At 44.9% G+C, this 23,818-nt stretch overlaps 2 protein-coding genes across 11 annotated transcripts in view; one reads left to right on the top strand and one right to left on the bottom strand.

The window, feature by feature from the left end:
• Positions 1-85: 85 nt before the first annotated feature.
• On the top strand, positions 86-19,025 carry nup205 (nucleoporin 205). Of its 2 annotated transcripts, none has more exons than XM_034223343.1 (42): positions 86-231; positions 1,199-1,341; positions 1,499-1,670; positions 1,834-1,978; positions 2,112-2,271; positions 2,434-2,662; positions 2,752-2,916; positions 3,121-3,296; positions 3,440-3,556; positions 3,678-3,815; positions 3,955-4,105; positions 4,382-4,587; positions 4,901-5,083; positions 6,849-6,899; positions 7,257-7,466; positions 7,561-7,798; positions 7,896-8,085; positions 8,978-9,098; positions 9,441-9,522; positions 11,176-11,340; positions 11,442-11,566; positions 11,709-11,823; positions 12,239-12,388; positions 12,480-12,554; positions 12,717-12,874; positions 12,974-13,054; positions 13,194-13,385; positions 13,603-13,804; positions 13,887-13,985; positions 14,138-14,286; positions 14,700-14,891; positions 14,980-15,101; positions 15,668-15,800; positions 16,025-16,151; positions 16,275-16,348; positions 16,470-16,598; positions 16,745-16,871; positions 17,099-17,271; positions 17,430-17,559; positions 17,659-17,787; positions 18,343-18,419; positions 18,537-19,025. In XM_034223343.1, the coding sequence occupies exons 1-42, from the start codon at positions 204-206 to the stop codon at positions 18,687-18,689; spliced, it is 5,982 nt and encodes a 1,993-aa protein (XP_034079234.1). In that variant the 5' UTR covers positions 86-203; the 3' UTR covers positions 18,690-19,025. The 2 variants fall into 2 exon arrangements, with proteins under 2 accessions (XP_034079234.1, XP_034079235.1); XM_034223344.1 differs by having other exon boundaries at positions 151-231; positions 1,202-1,341.
• Positions 19,026-19,754: 729 nt separating this feature from the next.
• The window catches only part of fgd4a (FYVE, RhoGEF and PH domain containing 4a), an 80,451-nt gene continuing 76,387 nt past the window's right edge, over positions 19,755-23,818 (bottom strand). For all 9 annotated transcript variants that reach the window (XM_034223352.1, XM_034223359.1, XM_034223351.1 and 6 more), the window contains 6 exons: positions 23,734-23,764; positions 23,576-23,656; positions 23,361-23,486; positions 22,475-22,612; positions 21,817-21,957; positions 19,755-21,724 (listed from right to left, as the gene is read on the bottom strand). In XM_034223352.1, the coding sequence (XP_034079243.1) occupies positions 21,461-21,724; positions 21,817-21,957; positions 22,475-22,612; positions 23,361-23,486; positions 23,576-23,656; positions 23,734-23,764 (781 nt within the window). In that variant the 3' untranslated portion in view covers positions 19,755-21,460. The remainder of the gene's footprint in view (positions 21,725-21,816; positions 21,958-22,474; positions 22,613-23,360; positions 23,487-23,575; positions 23,657-23,733; positions 23,765-23,818) is intronic.

The raw sequence follows: 23,818 nt of genomic DNA, 5'->3' as shown, positions 1-23,818 counted from the left end.
GACCTCGCCTGCAAGGGTCAATCAGAATTTCACAAATGTTTTAAACTCATTTACAAAACTAACCACCCAGTATTCACATTTAAGTAGAACGGGTTAATATAATTTGAGAAAATAGTATTGAAGCGTGTTTAGAGGAGACATTATTTTACATTTCACTACGGCACAAATCCGACACCTTCTGCCCAATTTTCAGTAAGTGTGTCATGGCGGCCCAGATGGCGGTAAATTCGGGTATGAACTATATTTATTTCGTAAAGTTACCAATTTGTGTTGACTCCTATGAGCTGCTGTGAGTTATAATTTCACAGATAAACACGTACATATTTGCTGTTTAGCGCAAGTTTAGGCGACGTCAGGTTTTGACCACATGGCGATGGTTGACTCAAATTCACTCAGGCTGCTAGGCTAATTTAGCCTAGCCTGCAAAACACGTTAGTTTAGCTCATTTTGGTTTAACTATTTGCTGGGGAAAGTGCTCAGCTTTAGCGTTAACACATTTTTACATTAGAGCAAAAATACGGGCAGTATGACTTCTCTCACGGAACCCCTGTCAAACGGGTCAGCAGACGACTTTACTCATTGGGATCAAAAATGAAACTAACTTACTTCGAACAAGGAAAGACCCATTTGACACCTGTGCCTGATATTTTGTACTAAGATGCTAACAACAAGAACTTCGTGTAAGAGTTAAATTCAGGTGCAGATGATCTAATTATCTTCTGTCTGTTGGTAATGAGTCAGAGTTGTTTACTGGTACCAGTTAACGGTCAGATATGTATGCACAGCTTCTGTTGATGTTGCGCAGTGACAGCTCAGAACCTAGTAGTGTATAACACAATGATAAGCAATCTAAAATGATTCGGTAAATAGGCTAAATCTTGAATAACTAACGTGTTCATATTATTATTATTCATTGTTTAAGTTTAAAAATGGTTCACAATTTCAACATCAGGAACAAATGTCAACCATACAAACCTTTGTGATAGTATTCACTGTTAAACATACATATTTGTATTGCTAGAATATAATTTGACTCTATAACGCATATAACATTTTTATGAATAAAACCTCCCTCAAAACAATTATTACATATACCGCATAATAGATAAAGCAAGATATACCAAAGCAAGTTTTGCAGGGTCTAGCTCTGCATGTTTATTTGACACAAGACCTTGGAAAAACAAATGTTCCCAACCAGGAGCCAGTCTGTGGGGGCCGCTGAAGGAACTATGGGAGACAGTGGACGGAGCGGTGTTGAGGAGACAGCCAGAGAGCGTCCACCTCCTCGACCTGCAGCTGAAGAAACACAAACCACACTTTCTCTCACTCTTCAAAAACCCGGTGAGAGAACACTCTTGAAGTGACCCGCTACATATGTGAATGTGACGATAGTTTTCTTTCCGTGTATGCTGCACCTTCCTTGGGGCAGACAGATGCATTTTCTATTGACAGTGTGTCTTGAGAATGTTCTAACATTTTATCTTCACTTTATTTTCAGCCAAAGAGTGCAGAGCAGAGAGAGAAGGTGCGTAAAGCCAGCACAGAAGGCATCGCCATCCAGGGTCAGCAGGGCTCACGGCTCCTTCCAGAGCAGCTTCTCTCAGAGGCCTTCATCCTCAGCGATCTGTTTGATATTGGAGAGTTATCAGCTTTGGAGCTTCTGTTAGCAGGTAAAGTAGACATGATAAAAGGACACAACTTGAAAGCTACATTCTAAAGGTAGTTATATAAATGGTGTGGGGTAGATACAACAAAAACATGGCCTGATTTGCAGTAATAAAGTCATGGACGTTTCACACAACTGATTATCAAAATATTTGTATCTGTCTCTAGGTGAGCAACAGCAGCCCCATTTTCCAGGTCTGACACGAGGTCTGGTAGCTGTGCTGCTCTACTGGGATGGAAAGCTTTGTGTGGCCAACTCCCTGCGCACACTCATCCAGTCACGCCATGGCAAGACCTTCACCCTGGACCTGAGGTAATAATGCCATCTACTAATGAAGCATTCAAGCAGTAACCGCTGCTTGAAATGTTAAATTGTCCTGCTGTTTTTTTTACATAATAACTACGTGTTCTTGTTATTTACTTGTTCTGTTCCTTTTCTCCTTCAGTGGAGAGCTGGTGGCTTTGACCACACGTTTCACAGACGAACTGATGAACCAGGGTCTGACCAAACGCGTCCTGGCATTGGTGTCGGAGATCAATGTGGCGCGAGAATTTGAACGGCTGCAGAAGGAGCGCGGCCTGGGCAACGAGAAGCACCGGAAAGAGGTAGAAGCAAATCTTTTGTGTTCATTTGAAATGGAAATACCTTTATTTTGCTAAAAGTTGATTTTCAATCGTACTCAAGTCGTGCAAAGCCAGTAGCGTTATGTTGTAACTGAAAAAGACACATTTAGTAGAAAAACGACTAACTCCCTCTTCTGTCCGCAGGTCTCGGACCTTATTAAAGAGAGCAGACAGGCTCTGGCAGACAGCCTGTTTTCGTGGACCTGCCAGTCACCTTTGTCTAAAGACGACACCCTGGCTCTTATTGGCCACCTGGAGACAGTGAGCGCTCAAGCTGATGGCTCATTGGATAGCGTGAACCTGGCTCTGGTCATGGCACTACTCTACTGCTTGGATGTCAGCTTTGTAGAACAGGGAACAGAAGATAGAGAAGGTGAGAACATGTGATTATTTGTTGTATTGCTCTAGATTTCAGTGTTTTTCTTCTACAGCTAATGAGTGATCGTCTCTGTGTTGCTCCAGATCTGATCCAGGCGCTGCCATTGCTGACTGAGCGGCAGTACGTGTCTGCGGTGCACAGCCGGCTGATGGATGGCCAGCCGTGGAAGCTTCCAGGTCTGCAGGCTGTGTGTCGCCTGGCCTGGGCTCTGTCTCTGAGGGTCCTTTCCCAGCTACCACAGGGAGGTGGTAAGTTCCTTTTTGTACTGGTTTGCCTTATGAAGTAAAATAAGGTCTCAATTATAGCAGCTATTCAATGTTACAAATACTTGTGTGTCAGAATCAGAATCAGAAACGGGTTTATTGCCAGGTAGGTTCACACATACGGGGAACTTGACTTGATGTCGTGGTGCATACATAAAATATAAAACAAAGAATGTCCATGCTCTGCAGCCCTGGTGGAGTTCACCGAGGCAGACGAGGCTCTGGCCGACCAGGCTCTGCTGGGAGACGTCTTCCTGTTTATGAAGGAAGGCATCCTGGGATGTGAGGGCTGTGCACAGGAAGAGTTTTACATCCGCCGCCTCCACTCACTCATCACAGACTTCCTGGCACTCATGCCAATGAAGGTGAGAGATTTCACAGGTGTCCGCTACCAATGTTTAAGTAAGAAGTTGACATGTACGGATATCATCCTGAAGTGTGTCTTTAGCTTGTGTTTGTATAATTTTGCATACTGAATGAAAATAACATATTTGTGCTATATTTGAAGGTGAAACAGCTTCGGAACCGCGCTGATGAGGATGCCCGTCTGATGCACATGTCTTTACAAATGGAGAGTGAGCTTCCATCGTCGCTACGCAAGGACTTGGACCATCTCATGAACCTCGTCAGTGTTTATTGCATTTTTTTTACAAACTTCAATACCAAACGAGAAACATTCATATCAAACTGCCTGACACTGTGGGTTTGAGTTTGTGACAGTTTTGGTTACTGCTTTGCCTTTGCAGATAGGAGAGTTTTACAGTAAGGACCCATTTGGACTGGAGTTGGGTCTGGAGTTCTGGTGTCCCACTGAGTCTCTGCAACACACCTCCCTGCAGGGGTCCTACCTGGGGATGGCGCTGCAAAGGCCTCCGCACAAACAGGTGAGAGCTGCCTTTTCTGGAACATGCACAAAAAAAAGTTTCTCCTCTAATCAATTATTCTGTTGACTTAGATTATGGCTTTCTGGAAGAAATCATAATCAATCAATCATACTTGCCCTTTACATATGCTTTGACGCAGGTGGTTCTGTCCAAGTTTGTGCGTCAGATGGGAGACCTCCTGCCCTCCACCCTCTATATCTCCTATCTCCGTATGCTGAAAGGACTCGCCAACGGGCCTCAGTGTTCCCACTACGCCTTCAGCCTGCTCAAAACCAACGGAGCCACGCACAGTAAGAGCAGATTTTTTCTAAAGACAGGAAACATTTCAGAAAATAATTGTCTGGGTTTGAATAACAACAGACACATCTTTTTTTATTTCTCTCTGAAATTGAAGCCCTTTAACATTCAAAGTGCAGTTTGGCCTCTGAGGTATCTGAATTTGACTTTATGCCATGTTGGCAATGGCTTCAGATGTAGGTGATATGCACACTAGACTCTTAAAGTCTATTGTCTAGCTTTAGTGTAATACGTATCCAACCAAACTAACTTCATGTTCATGTACGCAGGTGACAACCTCCAGGGAGTGTCCGGCAGCCCGGTGTCTTGGGAACACTTTTTTCACTCCCTGATGCTCTACCATGAGAACCTGCGGAGAGACTTTCCAAACCCAGACGCAGCACAGTTCCGCCACCCGTCCCTCAGAGGCATCACCCAGAGAGAGCTGGAAGGACTCACCTCCTTCCTGCAGCTGCTCACCACCATCATCACATGGGTATGGAGGAACAGTCACTTAAGGATAGGCCTATTGCTGCTCATATTTAGGGATTATAAAACATTATAAAAATCGAGATTCAATTCAATTCAAAACCTTTATTTATCCAGGTAAAATCCCATTGAGATCAATGATCTCTTTTTCAAGGGAGACCTGCGAGATCAATGTGTGATGATGTTATTTGTAATTCCTTTTACACTCACCTTATCTCCTGAAAGAATCTGTATGTTCAGGTTTATGAGATTGTCCTTCTCTAAGTGTATTAGGGTGTGTTTTGTTAGATACATTTATATAATGTTCTCTTTCTCCATAGAGTGAAAATGCTCGCCTGGCGCTGTGTGAGCATCCCCAGTGGACCCCCGTGGTGGTGATGTTGGGGCTGCTGCAGTGCAGCGTCCCCCCCGTCCTGAAGGCGGAGGTCCTGCGCTGCCTGGCAGCTTTTGGGAAGTCACCAGAGATCGCTGCCTCACTGTGGCAGTCACTGGAATACACTCAGGTTAGCAGTTGAAAATTAATATAAGAATGTAACCCTCCTGTTGTGTTCGTTTCCCCCCCTTACTTTGGTGTTTTAACTGCTATTACATTAACACAAAAACCATTAATCATCACCAAATTTCATTTAACACCCTTTCAAACTGTACATATTGTATCAGACTACAGGTATACATGAACAACTGCAGTAAATATACAAAGAATAGACACTGAACATTAGGGGTGTAACGGTTCACAAACATTTCAGTTCGGTACGCTTTCGGTACAGCAGAAAAAATTATCACAAAACATAACATATTTTTTTTAAATTATTATTAAACTGTGAATAATGTATTCACTCAAATAAATACAAAATATAATAAAATAAACATTAAGGTGCAGCTTTTCGATGAACTGAAATAATCTGTATTTGAACTGTACTAGTACCTAAGCAGCCAGCTTAACATTATGACTTGCTTGTCATTGTATTTTGTTGTTTAAAGAAAGATGAACTTGCTCGCTGAAAGGGCAGATCTGCTGGCACTAACCATGTCTCCTGCTGTGGAGAACACCCTCTCTAGGGACAGTGGTAGCAGATACAGCCAGGTAGCGCTTTGCTAACATGGCAACATAAGGATATTTGGCGTTTGTAATAGCTTTGGCTCGGTCTGAACTCTCTGCGAGTGGTGGAGGCTTACATGCTAGCGGGAGTTGGGTTTGCACTTCAGTCTTTTGGTACCGGTGATATTCACGTTCGGGTGATGCCTTTTCAAATGAGTGTGATGTATTGCCAGCCGCGTAACCAATGTTAGTTGAACAATGCCGACAAACAGCTTTGGTTCAGTCCACCTGTCTTTGTCCGTCATCCTTGTACGTAACTGTGAAACCAAAATGTTCCCAAACCGGAGACTTCAATGATGCTGGAGGATTTTCGAGCTCAACTTTATCTGCGTTCGCCATTTCGATAGTTCCTCAAATTACTGACTACATTTGAACGCATCCCTCTGACCAGCTCTCATAGTATGCCTCTCGTCCAATGAAATGACTTGCTCGCTCTATGACGCGTTGAACACAATGTGAGCAAATTACTCTGAATGCTGCGACGCAGCACCTGAGATTACTTCCAAGAAGTTGTTCACGTTCTCAATTTTTTACGTTTAACGTTATATTCGTTCGGTACACTTCGGTACACACGTGTACCGAACCGAAGGGCCCGTACCGAATAATTTCATCCAAAATGCAATGAAAGTGGTGATCAGCAATTGTATATGTTCAAATGTTTACTGTGAAGGATAGCATAAAGCCTTAATGCAATCGAATGTAAAACAAAAAAGTTATGATTAATGAAAGTAGTAAATCGGTCAGATTTGACCCGAACACAACAGGAGGGTTAAATTGATGAAGTTTAAACATAGTTTCTGAAAGAGTACACATGCTGCAGAGCAACTATTTCAAGTATACTACGTCATAGAGTGGCAAAGAATGCTGGGCATTTAAACAGTCCTTCGGTGCCACTCGATGACGTAGTATACTTGAAATAGTTGCTCTGCAGCAGTTTTACGGCCACGGTTTAATTTTCATATTGGGATAGAGGAGTGAGTCTTTGAGGCAATATTTTGGCTATTATACCAGACAACACAAAACTTTAAATGTATTGTCAGCCAGTCATTTTATCTGTGATACCAGTATCTATCTTTTTTATTCTCTTATCTTCACAAAAATGCTTCATTCTGTTATGGCATTGTTTCGATTGTTTTTCAGTTTTCTATCTTCATGTTCTCTTACCACAGATCCTTCAGACGGTGCGAGCCCCAGGACAGAGGCAGGCAGCTGGAATTGAGGTGAGTCTTTTGTGTTTGGCGAAGTTTAGATTATTCTCGGTCTCGCTTTACTTCAGGATAGGGCTAATAAAATATATAAATAAATGTATATAATAAGATGCTTCATTACATGGAATCATTTTTCAGCATTAACATTTGACTGATGCCTTTTAGGGAATATTTTTAAGATCCAAATATGCAAAAATAATGTAGACTTGAATGGTGCAGGTTGTTTTAAAAATGTTTTTTACTGCATATAAGTTACAGGTTTATTTTAATCTCTCAAAGTAAAAACCTTCCTTTTTATTAAATGTTCATCCTTGAACAAGATGAACATTATTGTTGTACAATTTTTGATTGTCTTTGTTTGACTCTCAGGTGGAGCTGAATGAGATCGAGTCCAGCTGTGAGGAGTATCCTCTGACACGGGGCTTCTGTCACCTGATCAGCACATTGGTGGAGAGCAGCCTGCCTGTTAATTTAGGGGCGGGGCTACGCGCACCCGGCTTCCAACCATACCTGAACTTCTTGCGTGACTCTGTGTTCCTCCCCTTCCCCACCCGAGCATATCGCCATCCAGCTGAGAAGGTAAAGTGCTCACCCAGTCTCTTAACATGTGCATGCATGTATGCTCTTTGAACTACACATACTCAGTTGTCTCTCCCTTGCTGTGGTCTCTCAGTGGGAGGTTGCTGACGCTGTGCTGGAGGTGTTCCACAAGCTGCTGCGGGACTACGAGCCCCAGCCCTCAGACTTTGTCCAGGAGATAGTGGAGCTGCAGGGTGAGCAGCTCGCGGCCCACAAGCCCCCGGGCCACAGCCTCATGTTCCACCTGCTGAACGACTCGCCCACGCTGACGCTCTGCCTCAGCCTGCTGGAGGAGGGGGTGCGCCAGCTGGACACCTATGCACCCTTCCCTGGTGAGAGAACATATGCACTTGCTGGAGAACAAAAGGGAGTCTGCTTATGTGTCTGTGTGCGTGTGTACTGACAAGCTCTGCTCCTCTCCCCCGACAGGTAAGAAGCACTTGGAGTCGGCGGTGCTGCGCGTCCTGTGCCTGCTGGACTTGGCCCTGCAGAAGGAGGTGGTGTTCATGGACCTCCTCAGGGAGAGCCAGGCCTCCATGCTGGTGTCCCCCTTGGAGCAGCTTCTCCAGGGGGTCAGCCCTCAAACACGAAGGGCCGATCACATTGTCAATATTGGCAGGTAAAAATGGGCACCCAGGTTTTAATACAAACTGTGGAATGATACCCATTGCTGGCATATTCTGTTCTTGTGTGTTCATGTATCGGATCTTCACATTATTAATGGTGGTTAGGGTTGGGAACCGAAACTCGGTTCCAGATGAGAACCGATAAGAAAATGCCGGGTACCGGATACCCGTACAAAATACGCAATTTCGGTTCTGTTTACGGTTCCTAAATGCGGTAGACCCTGTATTCCACCGGGTCCGTCTGCGCAGTGGTGACCCGGTGGAATACAGGGTAAGGGCGGACTGGCCATCTGTGTGTTCTGGAGAATCACAGAACGGCCGGTCGTCAGCGGGCCGTTGGCGGCCGGCTCGGTACATGATGCTGTTTTTTTAAACAGCATCATGTAAGTTGCGGCGACAGAGGTCCACAGTTTCCCCGCAGCGAGGCTCCCCCTCCCTCCCGTAGACAGTTCACGAGTTCACTTCATAACACCAAAGATGGGTCGCGGTAAACGCTCTAAAGTGAGGCTCCACTACACTAAAAAAGACAAGGCACAGTGTAAAGCCTGTTAATAGCTTGCCACAGGCATAGCTCAGTTAAAATAAAGCACAGCTATTGTGCAATACATTTGTATTGCATGTATATTTTTTATTTGTAAACATTTCAGTCAAAGCTTAAAAGAATAAAGATATTTTTGTTATCTAGACGTTTGACCTCTTTCTTTAATAATTTTGGAATCGAAACGGGGCATCAATAAGAACCGGAATCGATAAGCAGAACCGGAATCGATAAGCAGAACCGGAATCGATAAGCAGAACCGGAATCGATAAGCAGAACCGGAATCGGAATCGATAAATTTCAAACGATACCCCTCCCTAATGGTGGTCTATATTTGTCCCTCGCAGGTATCTGTACCACAGCAGCTCCAACCCAGAGGCTTCCTTCCAGAGTGCCAAGATCCTGCGTCGTATCGCCAACTACCCCAACATTCAGAACAGGCTGGTGGGAGATTTCACACATGACCAGGTATGTCAAAAATAAAAAGCGTTGTATCACCCAGTTTAAGAATATTTCACAAAATGATGAGCAGTATACCAAAAATGACATTGGTAATAACATATTTTTACATTATTTAAATTAGATCCTATAGCCTGATTTCTGGCTATAGGTACATTCATCCAGTGTAACGATACTGTACTGTATAATATCTACATTAATATGTTATGCTGTCTAAATAAATTGGAATAAAGCTCTTGTGTTTTTATTGTTGTTTGGTTTTACTCAAATTCACGGAGGTGTTTCTGTGTTCATGTTGTAAAGTGTTGTTTATGATGGAAGATGATAACTCTTTTTGTTCCTGTCCCTCAGGCTGTGAGTGAAAAGCTAATGGCCGGCTTTGTGGAGTGTCTCGACAATGAAGAGGCCGAGGAGGCAACAGAGAACGGAGATGGTGAGTCTGAAAAAATGAAGTTAATAATAAAAGATCTTCTGCATTAGATTACATTGCATTTAGCTGACGCTTTTATCCAAAGCGACTTACAATAAGTGCGTTCGACCAACAAAATACAAACTTGAAGAAAACAGAATCATATAAGTACATCAGGTTTCATAGAGCAAAAACATTTCAAGTGCTACTCAACTGGCTTTGTTAATAGTTCTATCGCTCGAAGTGGAGTCGAAAGAGATGAGTTTTCAGTTTGCGCCGGAAGGTGTGTAAGCTATCTGCTGTCCTGATGTCAATGGGGAGCTCATTCCACCATCTTGGAGCCAGGACAGCAAACCTGTTTTTGCTGATGGGAACTTGGGTCCCCCTCGCAGCGAGGGCGCAACGAGTCGTTTGGCTGATGCAGAGCGTAGTGCACGTGCTGGGGTGTACGGTTTAACCATGTCCTGGATGTAGGAAGGGCCAGATCCATTCGCAGCATGGTAAGCAAGTACCAGTGTCTTGAAGTGGATTCTAGCAGTTACCGGAAGCCAGTGAAGGGAGCGGAGGAGCGGAGTGGTGTGGGAAAATTTAGGAAGGTTGAAGACCAGACGAGCAGCTGCATTCTGGATGAGCTGCAGAGGTCGGATGGCACATGCAGGTAGACCAGCCAGGAGGGAGTTGCAGTAGTCTAGGCGTGAGATGACGAGAGCCTGGACCAGAACCTGAGTCGCTTTCTGAGTCAGCTGGGGACGTATCTTCCTGATGTTGTAAAGCGTGTATCTGCAGCAGCGGGTTGTAGCAGCGATGTTTGCAGTGAAGGACAGGTTGTTATCTAGGGTCACACCCAGATTCCTTGCAGTCTGAGTCGGGGAAACAACTGAGGTGCCGATGTTGATTGTTAGGTCAAGAGTGGGACAATCTTTTCCCGAGAGGAAGAGCAGCTCAGTCTTATCAAGGTTGAGCTTGAGGTGATGAGCAGACATCCACTGAGAGATGTCAGCTAGACAAGCAGAGATGCGTGCGACGACCTGGGTCTCTGAGCGGGGAAAGGACAGAATTAATTGGGTGTCGTCAGCGTAGCAGTGGTATGAAAAACCATGCGAGCTAATGACTGATCCGAGCGAGTTTGTGTACAAGGAGAAGAGGAGGGGACCAAGAACAGAGCCCTGAGGGACCCCCGTAGTTAATTGACAAGGGTCGGACTCAGACCCTCTCCAAGTTACCCTGTAGGTACGGTCTTTCAGGTATGAGGTGAGGAGGGAAAGTGCAGAGCCTGAAGCTCCAAGTTCTTGGAGAGTGCGAAGGAGGATCTGATGATTCACCGTGTCGAATGCAGCAGACAGGTCCAATAGGATGATGACAGAGGAGAGGGAGGCTGCTTTAGCAGTGTGCAGTTCCTCAGAGACAGCAAGGAGGGCAGTTTCTGTGGAGTGACCTGCCTTGAAACCAGACTGGTGCGGATCCAGAAGGTTGTTCTGATTGAGATAACAGGAGAGTTGTTTAAAGACAGCGCGTTCAAGTGTTTTAGACAGGAACGGGAGGAGAGAGACAGGCCTGTAGTTTATAACATCAGACGGGTTGAGAGTGGGTTTCTTTAAATCCTTTAAATCCTCCTGTCTTGATACTGTGAGAGCTACACACTCAAATTCACCTTGTTCATTACCCTTAACCCTCCAGACGCTGACGCACAACAGAAGGTCGCAAGAATCCGACATGAAACACAGATCCATCTGCTGAACCTGCTCATCACCTCCTTGGATCTGAAGACACCAAATCTGGCCCTGTACCTTCTGGGATATGAAGTCAAGAAGCCTGTGTCCTCCACCAACCTCCAGGACCCAGGTCAGACTCTAGCTGATGACCTGTTCAGTTTGGATGGGATTATAGCCAATGTTTGTGTTCTGGTGAAGATGAAATGTTGACCTTGCATTTGTGCGTTACAGGTGTGTTGGGGTGTCCACGCAGCTGCCTGCACGCAATCCTGAGTCTGCTGCAGAGAGGCACAGAGAAGAGATCAGGACCTGTGCTCACTCAGCAGTCCCCTCACCTGGCTGAGCTCTGCTACCAGGTACACTACATCCTCCATTAAGAAAATACACCTTCATTCTAATGTGTCATACCTGTTAGGTGAATGTATACATGGTATTTCTGTGGGCTGATTAATTCGTTTTTTTTATTTGACCCGGTCTGTCATTGTTTTCCTCTCTCAGGTGATCTACCAGCTGTGTGCCTGCCCCGACACATCTGGACCCACCATGCGCTATTTGAGGACCAGCCAGGACTTCCTGTTCTCTCACCTGCAGCACCTTCCCTTCATCCTGCCCAGTGAGTAGATCATTCTCTACTGACTACTAAAATATATCAAAACAGGGATTAGGGATGTGATGAATAAAAAACATGAAACAAAGAGGCAGGAAATGTGAACGCAGGAAAAGCAGAACCGTAGACAACTAAAGTCCCTTTCACACATGCTGTCTGTCACTTAAACGTTCAGGAACATTTCCTGCATGTGGACATGTGTAAATAGAAGCATGGCTCAAAAATATTAAGAGACGTCTTCCACAGCATACACCTCTCTCCTCTCTTTTCTTATCTTCTTCTACTGTTGATTTTAGTTCCGTAATTCAGTGCATTACCGCCATCTGCTGGACTCCCTTCCCTCATCTATATGTGGGTGTCTGTTGAATTAAAGATGTATTTTATTTTTCATTGCATTAATTCTACCCTCTGCTGTCCTCAGGTAATCAGATCGCCGCTCTCTCCCAGATGTCGTGGCTCATGAAAACAGCCGCCATCGAGCTGAGAGTGACCTCACTGAACCGCCAGCGCTCACACACACAACGCCTGGTCAGCCTGCTGTTGGACGACCAGCCTCACACTCAGCGCACAGGTATCCGTCTTCAAATTCAGTTCAGTTGTTTAGCTTCCAGTCAGAGCTCCCTCATGCATGAACATAAGAACATCCTTACTTTCCTTTATAGCTGATGGAGAATCAGGAATGGAAGAAGAAACCAGATCAGTCTGCGGCTTCCTGCATTTCGACACCGTTTCTAAAGGTTTGTGCTCTTTGGAACACATTTAAACATTCTATATATAAATGCAGTCAACACTTAAGGACACTTAATACCTGCTTGAATGTTTTGACATTTGTAATCAAACTGTCATTGAAGGCAGATTCTGACCTCTTACTCTCCTCCTCTCCCTGTTTGATGCATCAGTGCGCAGGAAGTTGCTGAGCGTGCTGGACGCCATCGACTTCAGTCAGGATATGCCTGAGCTGCTGCAGCTGGACTTCTTTGAGCGCACTCAGATAGAGCAGGTGATCTCTAACTGCGAGCACGTCAACGAGCAGGGACACACCGTGTGCAACGTCAAGGTGAGTCCCAAGGTCAAACACGTACATTTTCATGTTGTCATAACTAACACTTTGTTGTTCTTCATCTAATCAGTGAACTGATGTTATTATTTCTCCCAGTTGCTTCATAGAGTGCTTGTGGCAGAGGTGAATGCACTGCAGGGAATGGCAGCCATTGGACAGAGGCCGCTGTTAATGGAGGTTAGTCATCTCAAATGAATGACTTATTGTTTGTGTAATCAGGCAGCACTTGTTGGGGTCAGATTACCCAAAGACATCATGCCTGGTTTAAATGTTAAAATGGCCCTTTTTGACCAATGCCGTGGTTGTGCTCTTCTAGGAGGTGAACTCCATCCTGCAGCAGGTGGTGGAGCGCAACCGCGTCCGCAGGAGTTTGAGTGCAAAGCGAAACGCACTGCGGTCGTGGAGGAGCCTGGTGGAGACGCTGCTGACCGCCTGCCCCGCTGACCTCATCCCTGCTGACGACAGGCAGCTCATCATCAGAGACCTGCTGCTGGACCTGCATGACAAGGTCAGTGAGGCCGTTTGGCACATGGAAGGGGGAATGAGTGCAGCTATGGGTATTTGTATTATATTGTGGAGGAGAACTTTAAGGAACATGCTTGCTCACGGGTGTCATGGATTTTATTCAGATATCATGTTCATTGCAATCGAAGTAAATGGCTGACATAGCAATCACCAGATGAATCTTACAGAACTAAATAGAAATGGTGCTTTGAATTGTCCAGGTGTTATCTGAGGATGCAGCAGGAGAACTGATGCCCATTGTCGCCGGGGCAGTCTTCACTCTGACAGCTCACCTCAGCCAATCAGTCCTGTCCGAGCAGCAGCAGGGGGCGGGATTAGAAGTCTCCTCTGGCTTCGCCTCAATCGCCAACTCCGCCCTGCATCTGATTCTCCGCAAGCTGCTGGACTTCATCCTTTGTACTGGTTAGTGATGACATACATCCACATTTGTCACGTGGGATATGTTGCTAGGTGATAGTTTATAATATTGTCTTTAACACTTCAGGAGGAGGATACCAGCGCCTGCGTGCTCACCTGTATGGCTCCCTGCTGTACTACCTTCAAATCGCCCAGAAGCCTGACGAACCAGACACTCTGCAGACGGGTACAACACAGAAACATTAACACAGACTGTCTGGAAAATATTTCGGGATCAAAAGCTTTATTTCAAGTCTGATACGGTTCTCTTGTTATTCCATACAGTGATTTATTGTCTGATAGATGCTGTCTGAATGTTTTCTGCTCTCATCCCTACAGCAGGGAAGGCCATGTGGGAGCGTCTCACTGCCCCCGAGGACGGTTTCTCCAAACTGCAGAGAGAGAATCTCTCTATTATCGAGAACTATGGCAATTCTCTGATGGAGGTGGTGTGTCGGGACGCCTGTGACGGCCATGAAATCAGCAGGGTAAGAGAGCCATTACAAGAGAAAAGCATGCTCACTCGGCCATTTCAGCACTTTGGACTTATGTGAACTTTAAAGCATATTAAAGGTCTACTGAGAGGCTTAAAATAAGATGAACCCATTTCTAAGTAGCTCAGAGAAATACCTCTGTATTTACTGGAAGCTAGTTCACTTTTTTATTTATTTATTTTTGTTTACACTCACTTACTTTTATTATGCTGCTTCCTTATTTTTACCACGGCCGATTTCTTATTTTATTTCATGTGTGTTCGCCTCTTTTATTTGATAGTCCACTTATTTTTATTATCTTTCATCCGCCCTCCCTTTGCTGTTTTGCTGTTTTGTAAATACATTTCTTTACTGCCTACACTCGGGCTTGTTCTCTTACTCTCTGCCTTTTTATTTTCGCCCGTCAGATGTTGGCTCTGGCCGTGCTGGACCGGATCCTGTCCATAGACCGGCAGAACCAGTGGCTGGTGTACGTCTGCAACAGCGGCTACCTGCGCTCGCTGGTGGAGAGCCTGAGGCAGGACGACGTGGCCCTGCAGACCCTGCTCACGCCTCAGCCCCCCCTCCTCAAACCACTCTACATCTACGAGAGCAAGATGGTGAGGACGTGTGCAGACACACTGTTTTCTTCACATAAAACAAACTCTATAAGCACAGGTTTATGAAGCTATAACTCTGTGTTCTCAGGCTCTGCTGACCCGCGTGGCTAAGACGGGTCAGGGCGCTGTGGAGCTGCTGCGCTGCGGCCTGGTGGCACAGCTGATCGAGTGTCAGGTGTTTGACATGGTGCCTGACAGCGATGCACACAGGTATGCATGTGGAAAGGAAAGAGGAGTTTAAAATGCAATGTTGTGATTGGTTTTGAACTGATTTATACCAAATAAGTGTAAAGAGTACCAAATACTAATTCCTCAGTAAAACAACACAATGAAACTCTTCCAAGTAAAAACAGTCAGTCAGCAAATTGTTCTTTTAGGAACGTTTTAAGTAAATGGACTGTACTTATATAGCGCTTTATCCCGTCTTTAAGAACCCTCAAAGCGCCTTACATACTACATGTCATTCACCCATTCACACAGAGCAGTGTACCTTACTCTAGGACCTAACATTCACACACCGTTGGCCATCGGGAGCAACTCAGGGTTAAGTATCTTGCCCAAGGATACATCGACATGTAGACTGCATGGGCTGGGATCGAACCCACAACCTTCTGGTTGAAAGACGACCGCACTCCCTCGCAGCCACACTCGCTTTACTTTGTTGCTTTTCGAGTGCATGTAACTGACTTAATGTTCTTTCTCTCTGTTCTAATAATGTCTGATCCTCAGTTGTGTATCGCAAAACATACGTCTGTCTGTTCCCTGGTGCTCTGCAGGGTGGTGAGGGACCCCTCAGGCTTCATCCCCAGCCCCATGGACCGCTACCGGCAGATTCTCTTACCGACCTTGAGGCTCTTCCAGGTGATCCTGACCTCTACCACCACGAACCACCAGCAGGGGGCAGCACAGGTACGCACACAACCATTGCTCACAAAGACAATGATTATCTTATTTGGATTTTTTTAAATCAATGAACCCTAAAAACTCTGAAGTGTGTATGTTGTTGAGGAGCCACTTGGATACAAAGGCTGTCTCATACATGTGCAGATTCTGTAGACCCCAGTTGGGCTGAAGTGAGAAAGGTGTGTGTATTCTGGACAACTTTATAAGTAACTTTCTCTGTGTGTGTGTAGGTTCTCCAGTGGCTGATCGTGCACTCTGACACCATTCAGTCCCTGTTGCGCTGTCCGGAGCTCAGTATGGGAGCTTTGCAGGAGCTCTCCCTGCTGACTGGCATCATCAGCAAGACAGCTCTGCCAGGTAAAATAATAAACACTCCATCGACTCTTTTTTCATTCACTTTGCCATCTATTTGATTTCCATTGTGCGAATAAACACACCAGACTATGAACAGTGTTATTGACGTCCTGCTTGGTCTCCCAGGGGCCCTTGAGTCAGGCGGTGAGGTCAACAGTGCGGCTCTCATGGAGTTCCAGGGTCACATCAACAGATTCCAGGTGAGACGGCTGCTTTTGTTTTTGATTACGATAGTATAGACGTTTCTTTTATGTTCGCTATTCCTCGTAATACACTATGAAATGTATGTATTGTATAGTAATGTGTTTCTTCTTTCTTCAGCGTCTCTGTCTGTCCCTGCTCGGCCGCCTGGCGGGCAGCGAGAGGGAGAGGTTACTGAAGCAGGCCGAGATCTCTGCGCCTGCTGACTCGGCAGAGAGACGAGAGGAGATGGAGGTGGCCATGCAACAGGTATGGATTAAAACAGCTTCCTCCCTTGAAATGTGTTTGCATCGTCAGAAGTAACCAACTTTCCTTTCACATATTGCAACAGCGAGACCGGGATAGATAAACCACTGACACTGCGTTGTGGATGACCCGCTGTCCTCTGTCCTCAGGTGTGTGCTAACATCATGGAGTACTGCCAGACGCTGCTGCTGCAGAGCTCGGCGCAGGCTCAGTTCAGCATCTGCCTCTTCAGCCCGTCAGGCAGCGAGCCAGCGGGCCGGGACGGGGGCCGCGCAGGTCAGTGATGATCTGCATTACAAGAAACAGTGGAGGGAGTCTGACTCTGTATACGAGGCAGACTTTTCTACCTGCTATTAAGTGAATTAGTCCGCTTCCATTCGTCATAGGTTTTCAGTGGACGGATGAATCTAGAAATGCAGAATGTTATGAGGCTTTTACAGCAAGAGACCTTTTTATTATTAACACCAAAGTATGAAAGTGAACTGTGGCATTTTGTTTCAAAGATCTCTCATCCGCCCTGCCATCAATGGCGTACTCCCGGGCCCCCAGCCTGGGTCTGGTCATGTACCTGCTGAAGAACAGCGCTGCGGATTTCTTCCGGTTCCACCAGAGTCACAGACAAAGCCTGGGCAAGCTGCAGAGCCTGGATCAGCTGCCTCCTGACGAGCTCAAGGAGGTAATGAGGAATACACTGACTCACGCGGCTCACACTCGACACACTGCTGAACAGCTGTTTCACTTTGATGAGTAGTAGAGGTTACAGTAAAAAGAGCATCTGTGGCTCCAGCATGCACTGTCTGCACTTTCTAACCACACACATCTTCTTCTCTGTAGTTGTGCCAGGGCCTGGTGTCGGGCCCCGGAGGCGTGGAGAAGATCTCCTCAGTGCAGAGGAGCCTGCTGGCCAAGAGACGACTGGTCCAGCTGATCAACAACAGAGCCAAGCTGCTGGCCTTGTGCTCCTGTATCCTTTGGTCCTTTGCAGGCCCTGGACTCTGTGTGTATTTGTAGAAAAGCCACTCCATGGATTTCTGTGAAATGCCTTAACCTGCCTCCTCTACAGATGTTATCGAGACGTGTTTGTTTGTACTGTGGCGCCACCTGGAGTACTACCTGTTGCACTGTACTCCCACCGACCCCAAGGACTCCCCGATGCCTGGAGCCAGTTTGTATAGATCTCGGCTCACAGACGGTAAGAGGCAATCTTATATACATATTTATAAAAGATTACTAGCAGTGTGCAGACCTTAGCCCTTTTCGCACAGGACCAGCATTACCAGATCACCTCAAGTCACTTCTGTTGCAGAAATCTTAATCATGTATGATTCTGCCATATCTGAAATTACATTTAGGTTTTGTATAAATTGCATAACATTGACCTCAAAAGAAATCACTTCATTTTGTGGACGCTTAAAAGGCTCATTCGCACAGGCACCAGAGCAAGAGGTCTTGTCAATATTGTTTTATAAAAAAGATTAGGCCTTATAATATATCTAACATTTATCCAATTAAATATAAATATTTTAATATTTCTAATATGCAGGTGTTGCCTAATATCCTGTGAATAAAGTCAAATTAAAAGTCAAATGGCAGACTTCCTGTGCAATGTGCCGTCAAAAAGAGATTTCTCCATCCCATAGGGGCCCTGGTTATACTAGTCCTGTGCTAGTAGTGCTCTAGTTAGGACACTTCCCTCGTGAAGCTATTGATTGCAGTTAAGCCAAATCTAATTATTGATGTTCTTCAGATTCCTTTGGCGGGCTGCAGGGAAGCGGAGGTCGCGTCCTCGGTCTATCTCGGGTCAGCCAGCAAGACCTGGACCTGGTAAGAAACAGCGCACACACACTTTGAATGCTGCCCTGAGAAGCATGTCCTGCGTCTGTAAAACCACCTCCATTATTCCTGAACCTCTCTCTCCTGTCTTATGCTTGTGCCCCTCAGCTGAAGAGCGACATGGCCACAGGTTTCGGAGAGGCTCTGCAGAGGAAGCTGCTGGACGTGGAGGGTCTGTACAGCCAGGTCCGCTCCCGCTACACCTTCATCCAGGCCCTGGTCCGCAGGGTCCGCGGCCTGCTCCGACAGCCCAAGAGCTGAGGAGACACGCAAACACAAAGACTGTCCGAGAGCCACAGTCTCACCTGGACTCAGAAACTCTGCCACGCAACATCAGAGAACAACGAAGGACTCTGACTTTATGTCAGATAGCTCCTTCTGACTGACCTGTAGCAGCTCCTCTATGGAATGGGATGGTAACGTGACAGCACGTGACCTAATTATGTTTGACAAGCGCTTTGTAAGGAGTGTTTCTCAAAGAAGTGAGAACACACTTATGACATTTTTACTCATTAAAAATATTTGATATGATTTGTTTGGTCTGATTCCTCTCCCTCTTTTTCTTTTGTGAAATTAAACGTTTTCTAAATCTGTAAATGACTTGTCCTTTGTGTGGGCTGGACTAGAAAAGGCAAACGGGAGTCAGTATCTGCCGACATGCACCCAGGTGAGAATACTGTAATGGAAAGGTTCCTGTTCAACTTTCTCACTTTGACAGATGTCCCCGTTCTTTAGGTGATCACCAATCACACTTCACTTTGAAGTGCATGTCTGGCATAACTCAAAATAAACACTTCTTGTCAGGAGACTCAAAACAAGGAACCAAAACGAGACGTTCCTTTTTTGAAAGGGGCTCTATTGTGCTCTTTGTGCATGTACATGTTTACATGCTTAAATGTTCAAAAGGGTCTTTATTTTCTCATACTGCCTGTGCTGCAGCACCTCTTTTTACCTTCTGTCTGAAACCAGAGCCCAGTCTGCTCTGATTGGTTAGCTGGCTGGCTCTGTTGTGATTGGTCAACCGCTTAGAGGCCATTAACATGCAGAAAAACCTTGATATAACACAACAGGAAATGAAAGCCCTCCCCAAAATATAAGGGCCCTTTTTAAGGTAGCATCACAATGAGTGGTTTGAGTTACCATGATAACACATTGTAAGTGAAGTTATTAAAACATTTGTATATTATAACAAGCAAGAACCCCATATCATTTTTCTTTGAAGGTACACTTTAAGACTGCAAAGTGCGTCGATTCTCAAACCTTTTGGGTGGTGAGGGATGAGAGCATACAAATCTGGATATACATTCAGATATTACAGACGGGAAGTCTTGTGCTCTTGTCTTTTTATTTGAATACTGAAGGGGGGAGAGTCCAGGGGGGGAGACTCAGGTGAGCACCTGCATTGAGCGGGGGGAGTCGCTGTCACACTGAAGAACCCAGGTTTGATGTTAGTTCGAAAAAATCTCCTCAGAAAAAAATAGGATCTACCTACTGCGCTTCTTAGTTGACAGTCGGGTACACATTTGTGCTACTTTGAACAGATCATGCTTGTCATACTCTATAAATTACTTTAAATAATAAAATTAATTACAGCATTAAAAAACACATTGACATTTCTCGCTGTATCTGATTGTTCCTCGTTCGCATCTTTATAGAAAAACGTGATGATCCCGGTCCGTCTCTCACATCCTCAGCTTTGGGCCATATTAATTACACATGATTGCAGAGGGCCATTTTAATTCAAAGAGCACTGTCGAGGCCTTAGGGATGGGCGAAGTACATAATGTGAGACCCTAGAAATGTATGAACTGATGAAATAGTTTCTTACAAAGTAGCTAAACATTTTAAAGGTGATTTGCATTTACAAATACATTACCTATTTGTACATTTTTCCAGGAATAATACTACTCAAGCTGTAAATACAGTTGTATACTGTCTCTACAGTGAAAGTCTGACAGAATGACATCATCAGGGTAACCTTGAGTTAAGCTTTGGACTTGTTATACCTGACAAAGCATTGGTAGCAATCAGGTAAGGCCTAATGGAAGTCTATTGGGTTGCATCATGGGAAATGTAGGACTAGTTTATACTAGGGGGTATCTGCTTCAATCTGTCTTGCAGTCCTCCAACATTACTCGAGCTGCGATACAAAAATTGCTTTATGTTGCAAACCAATGAGCAGGACTGACTTATTGTACGGGTAATCAATTTGATCTATAAAACATTTTTTAGATACATTTTTTACGAAAGATGTATCACAATACGTATTGACATTACGATATAAAACTAGGAATTCGTTTTTTTACTATGTTCAGCTGCTCATATATTTAAGACTAGTTACTCCTTTAGCTTAATAGAAAACACACAACACCAGATTTCTGGTTAAAAGTGAATCATTTTCTGAGGGATGAGAAAGGGAGCTGGGACCATCATTATCCAAGCACACGACCATTTTCCCAGTTTTGGATCCATCTTCTCAAGCAAAGAAAAAGTGGAAAACTGTAAATACTTTGTTATACTTAGACATTTTCTATGTTATCAAAACAACATTTGGGATTGATTTATGTACATAAAAACACATTTTTCCTTTTTTGAAAAGGAAAGAAAAAAACATTTATACTGTACAGGTACAGAGTTGAGTCACAGCACCATCTGGAACGTCCTTTAGCTTTGATTCACTTCCTGTACAGCGCTGTGGAAACCCACTGTGGTGGCTCAAGAGGAGCTGACTCGGATTGAAAGTCTTTGAAGACTGAGTTTGAGCTGTCTTTTATAGTGCCTGTTGGAGAAAAGTCACTCAATCCTGACAGCTCTAGTGTTGACTGCACCAGAAACATCCTTTAGTAATCCAGCACGGTTCTAGCAGTGAGTCAGAAGTGTGAACACATCCAGGAAACAACGGGAGCATATCCAGCACTGATTTATCTCGTTGTCTTTAGAGGACAGCATAGAGAGTGTTCGTTTGTGCTTGCAGTGCACATCCTGTCTTTCTGTAGCATCTCCACAGCAGTTAGCTTGTAGTAAACACACTTCTATGAGCTATCAGTACTGGCTTCCTGTGTGTTGTTGTTGTCCGTCACGCTGCCCCCGTTGGTCTCAGGGCACTCCGGCACCTCCCCCCTCACCGCCACTCGGATGACTTTCAGCCAGCGCTGCTTGAGCTCCTCGGTATCAGCGGCAAAGCTGTGGATGGACTTGGACTGGGTGAGGCGGAAGACGGCGGGGGGGTCTGTGGCCCGGGTGCTGTCGTCCACATTGTAGCCCAGCAGGGGGATGGTGCACTGGGCCTTCACGTCCTGAGGAGGGAGGAGGAGAGTGATGCATGAATGGATGGATTTCAAGTGTAAATGGGTAATGAAATGTATGCTTCATGTTGTAGGTGTGTTACCTGCGGAGCTCCGTAGAGATAGAGCACCAGTGACTCCTTCTCGGGGATGACGCACCACACTTTCTGCCAAGCTTTGGTCTTCTCACAGTACTGCAGGAAGCCACACATGATGCTGCTGCCTGTGAACTGAGCCGCCTCGATCTGCAAATTAGAAGAAAAAAGGAGTTAAAAATGCAACATCTTTAAATCTATATGAATTATTTACAAAATCCTCATGATCCCAGCATTATACTGTTTTTAATCAATATACTCTAGGTCTCAGATATATACAAAACATGTCTCTGAAGTGTTTGGCTGAAATACCCAACAGATCATTGCAGCATCCCATAATCCCCTCTGTTTCAGCCCTGTTTCAAAAGTGCTGATTCTCCGTCTGTTACTTTAGATGAAAATAAGGAGCCACTCCCCACGCCCCTCTGAGAGACATTTGGTTAAAAAGAACACAATGTAAAAAAATAACATTCCGCTGTGTCCTTGGGCAAGACACTTCACCCCAAATTGCTCCTGTGGGGATTGCCCACAGTACTGAATAAGTACTGTAAGTCGCTTTGGATCAAAGCGTCTAACAAGTGACATGTAATGTAATGTAATAAAAGACAAAGGATTTTGTATAATAGGTGACCTTTAATGTATTTATGTATCATTATATGGTCTTCACCTCCAGGATGCCCTTCTTCTTGCCCTCTGCGACCCCTTCTCCGGACAGGATGCGGTAGCAGTCCTTGCAGACTTTGTGCGTCTTGTTGTTGTCATATTCAAGATCCCACTTATTGTCGGAACATTTCCAGCACACCACCTGCAAGAAAGAAGAAGAAATTGATGTCAGAATACACCAAGCTCTAACAAAAATTATACCTTTCAAATAAAGTACCTTCAAAAAGTATTGGGGGCATGGTAGCAGAAAGAAATGACAGCTTCTAAGAGCCCTTTGACTGTGTGACTTTAACAAGGGGGAACATTTCATCGTCCTGTGAAAGCCCACGTATTGACCCTAATCTACAAAATGTATCTTCTTATTTATTTATTGGCTTATTCCAACATAAAACAGTTAAGGGTGGAAATACAGAGTGCAGATGCTGTAAAAATGGAAAAAATACCTAGGGGAAAAAAAGAATACAGAAGACCCCTTAAACCAGTCACAAAGTGTATTTGTTGGAACTGCAGATATGACATTTTGCACCAAAATCCATACGTTTATGATAAAAGGCAGGGTGTTATTGCAAAAATGTGGAAGTGCTGAAAATGGACTTTTAACCCACAAACTCTGGTTGAGATATCTTTTAGAAGTAGAAGAGGTGTCTGTTGTGTCTAATCTGAAGCACCTTTCTACTATGCTATAACAAATAATAAATAAAAAAACAAGTTAGTGGGTCTTTCATTCAAATCGGACTATTAATAGTCATCAACATTTGAGTTATTTGGTCAAAAGTAATCCAGGTAGGAAAAGGAGTGTGCTGTTTCACCTGTTTGTGAACTCCCCTTACAGATGCTCTCATCCACCTCCAGTACAATCTGCATAACATAACAGCATCAGGATTACTCACGTATCCGCAGGCTCTGCAGTGGTGCCTCCTCCGCGTCAGAGCGTTGAAAGACTCTCTACACTTCATACACATTGTCACTTCATTGTCGCGGATCCAGCGAGGGGCGCGCTTCCCCAGCTCTGCGTTCTGCAGCAGAACATAAAAACATACTGAGTGACAGCGCAGAAAGGTGTGGACAGGTGTTTCTGTGTGAACAGCTTTGATGTGACACTGACCGACACTTCCTCCTCGTCTTTCAGTGCATTCTTGAATGACTCGTTTTTCTGCTGGAAGATCTCAATGGTCCTCTGGAAAGCCTGTGACAAGAACAGCAACATGTTACCTTCCAACACATTCAGTCAAACAAGAGAACACAAGGATTCTGTGTACGTACCTTAATCCAGCCTGCCTTGTCCTGCTCTGAGCTGAGGAGAAAAATAGCCACAATGAGTATTACAAACTATAAATGATATGTATAC

The sequence above is a fragment of the Gymnodraco acuticeps genome, unplaced genomic scaffold (assembly GCF_902827175.1).
Source record: "Gymnodraco acuticeps unplaced genomic scaffold, fGymAcu1.1, whole genome shotgun sequence".
In the NCBI taxonomy this organism is placed as follows: domain Eukaryota; kingdom Metazoa; phylum Chordata; class Actinopteri; order Perciformes; family Bathydraconidae; genus Gymnodraco; species Gymnodraco acuticeps.
Note: the sequence above shows the minus strand (reverse complement) of the source record. Positions and strands in the feature narration are given on the sequence as shown.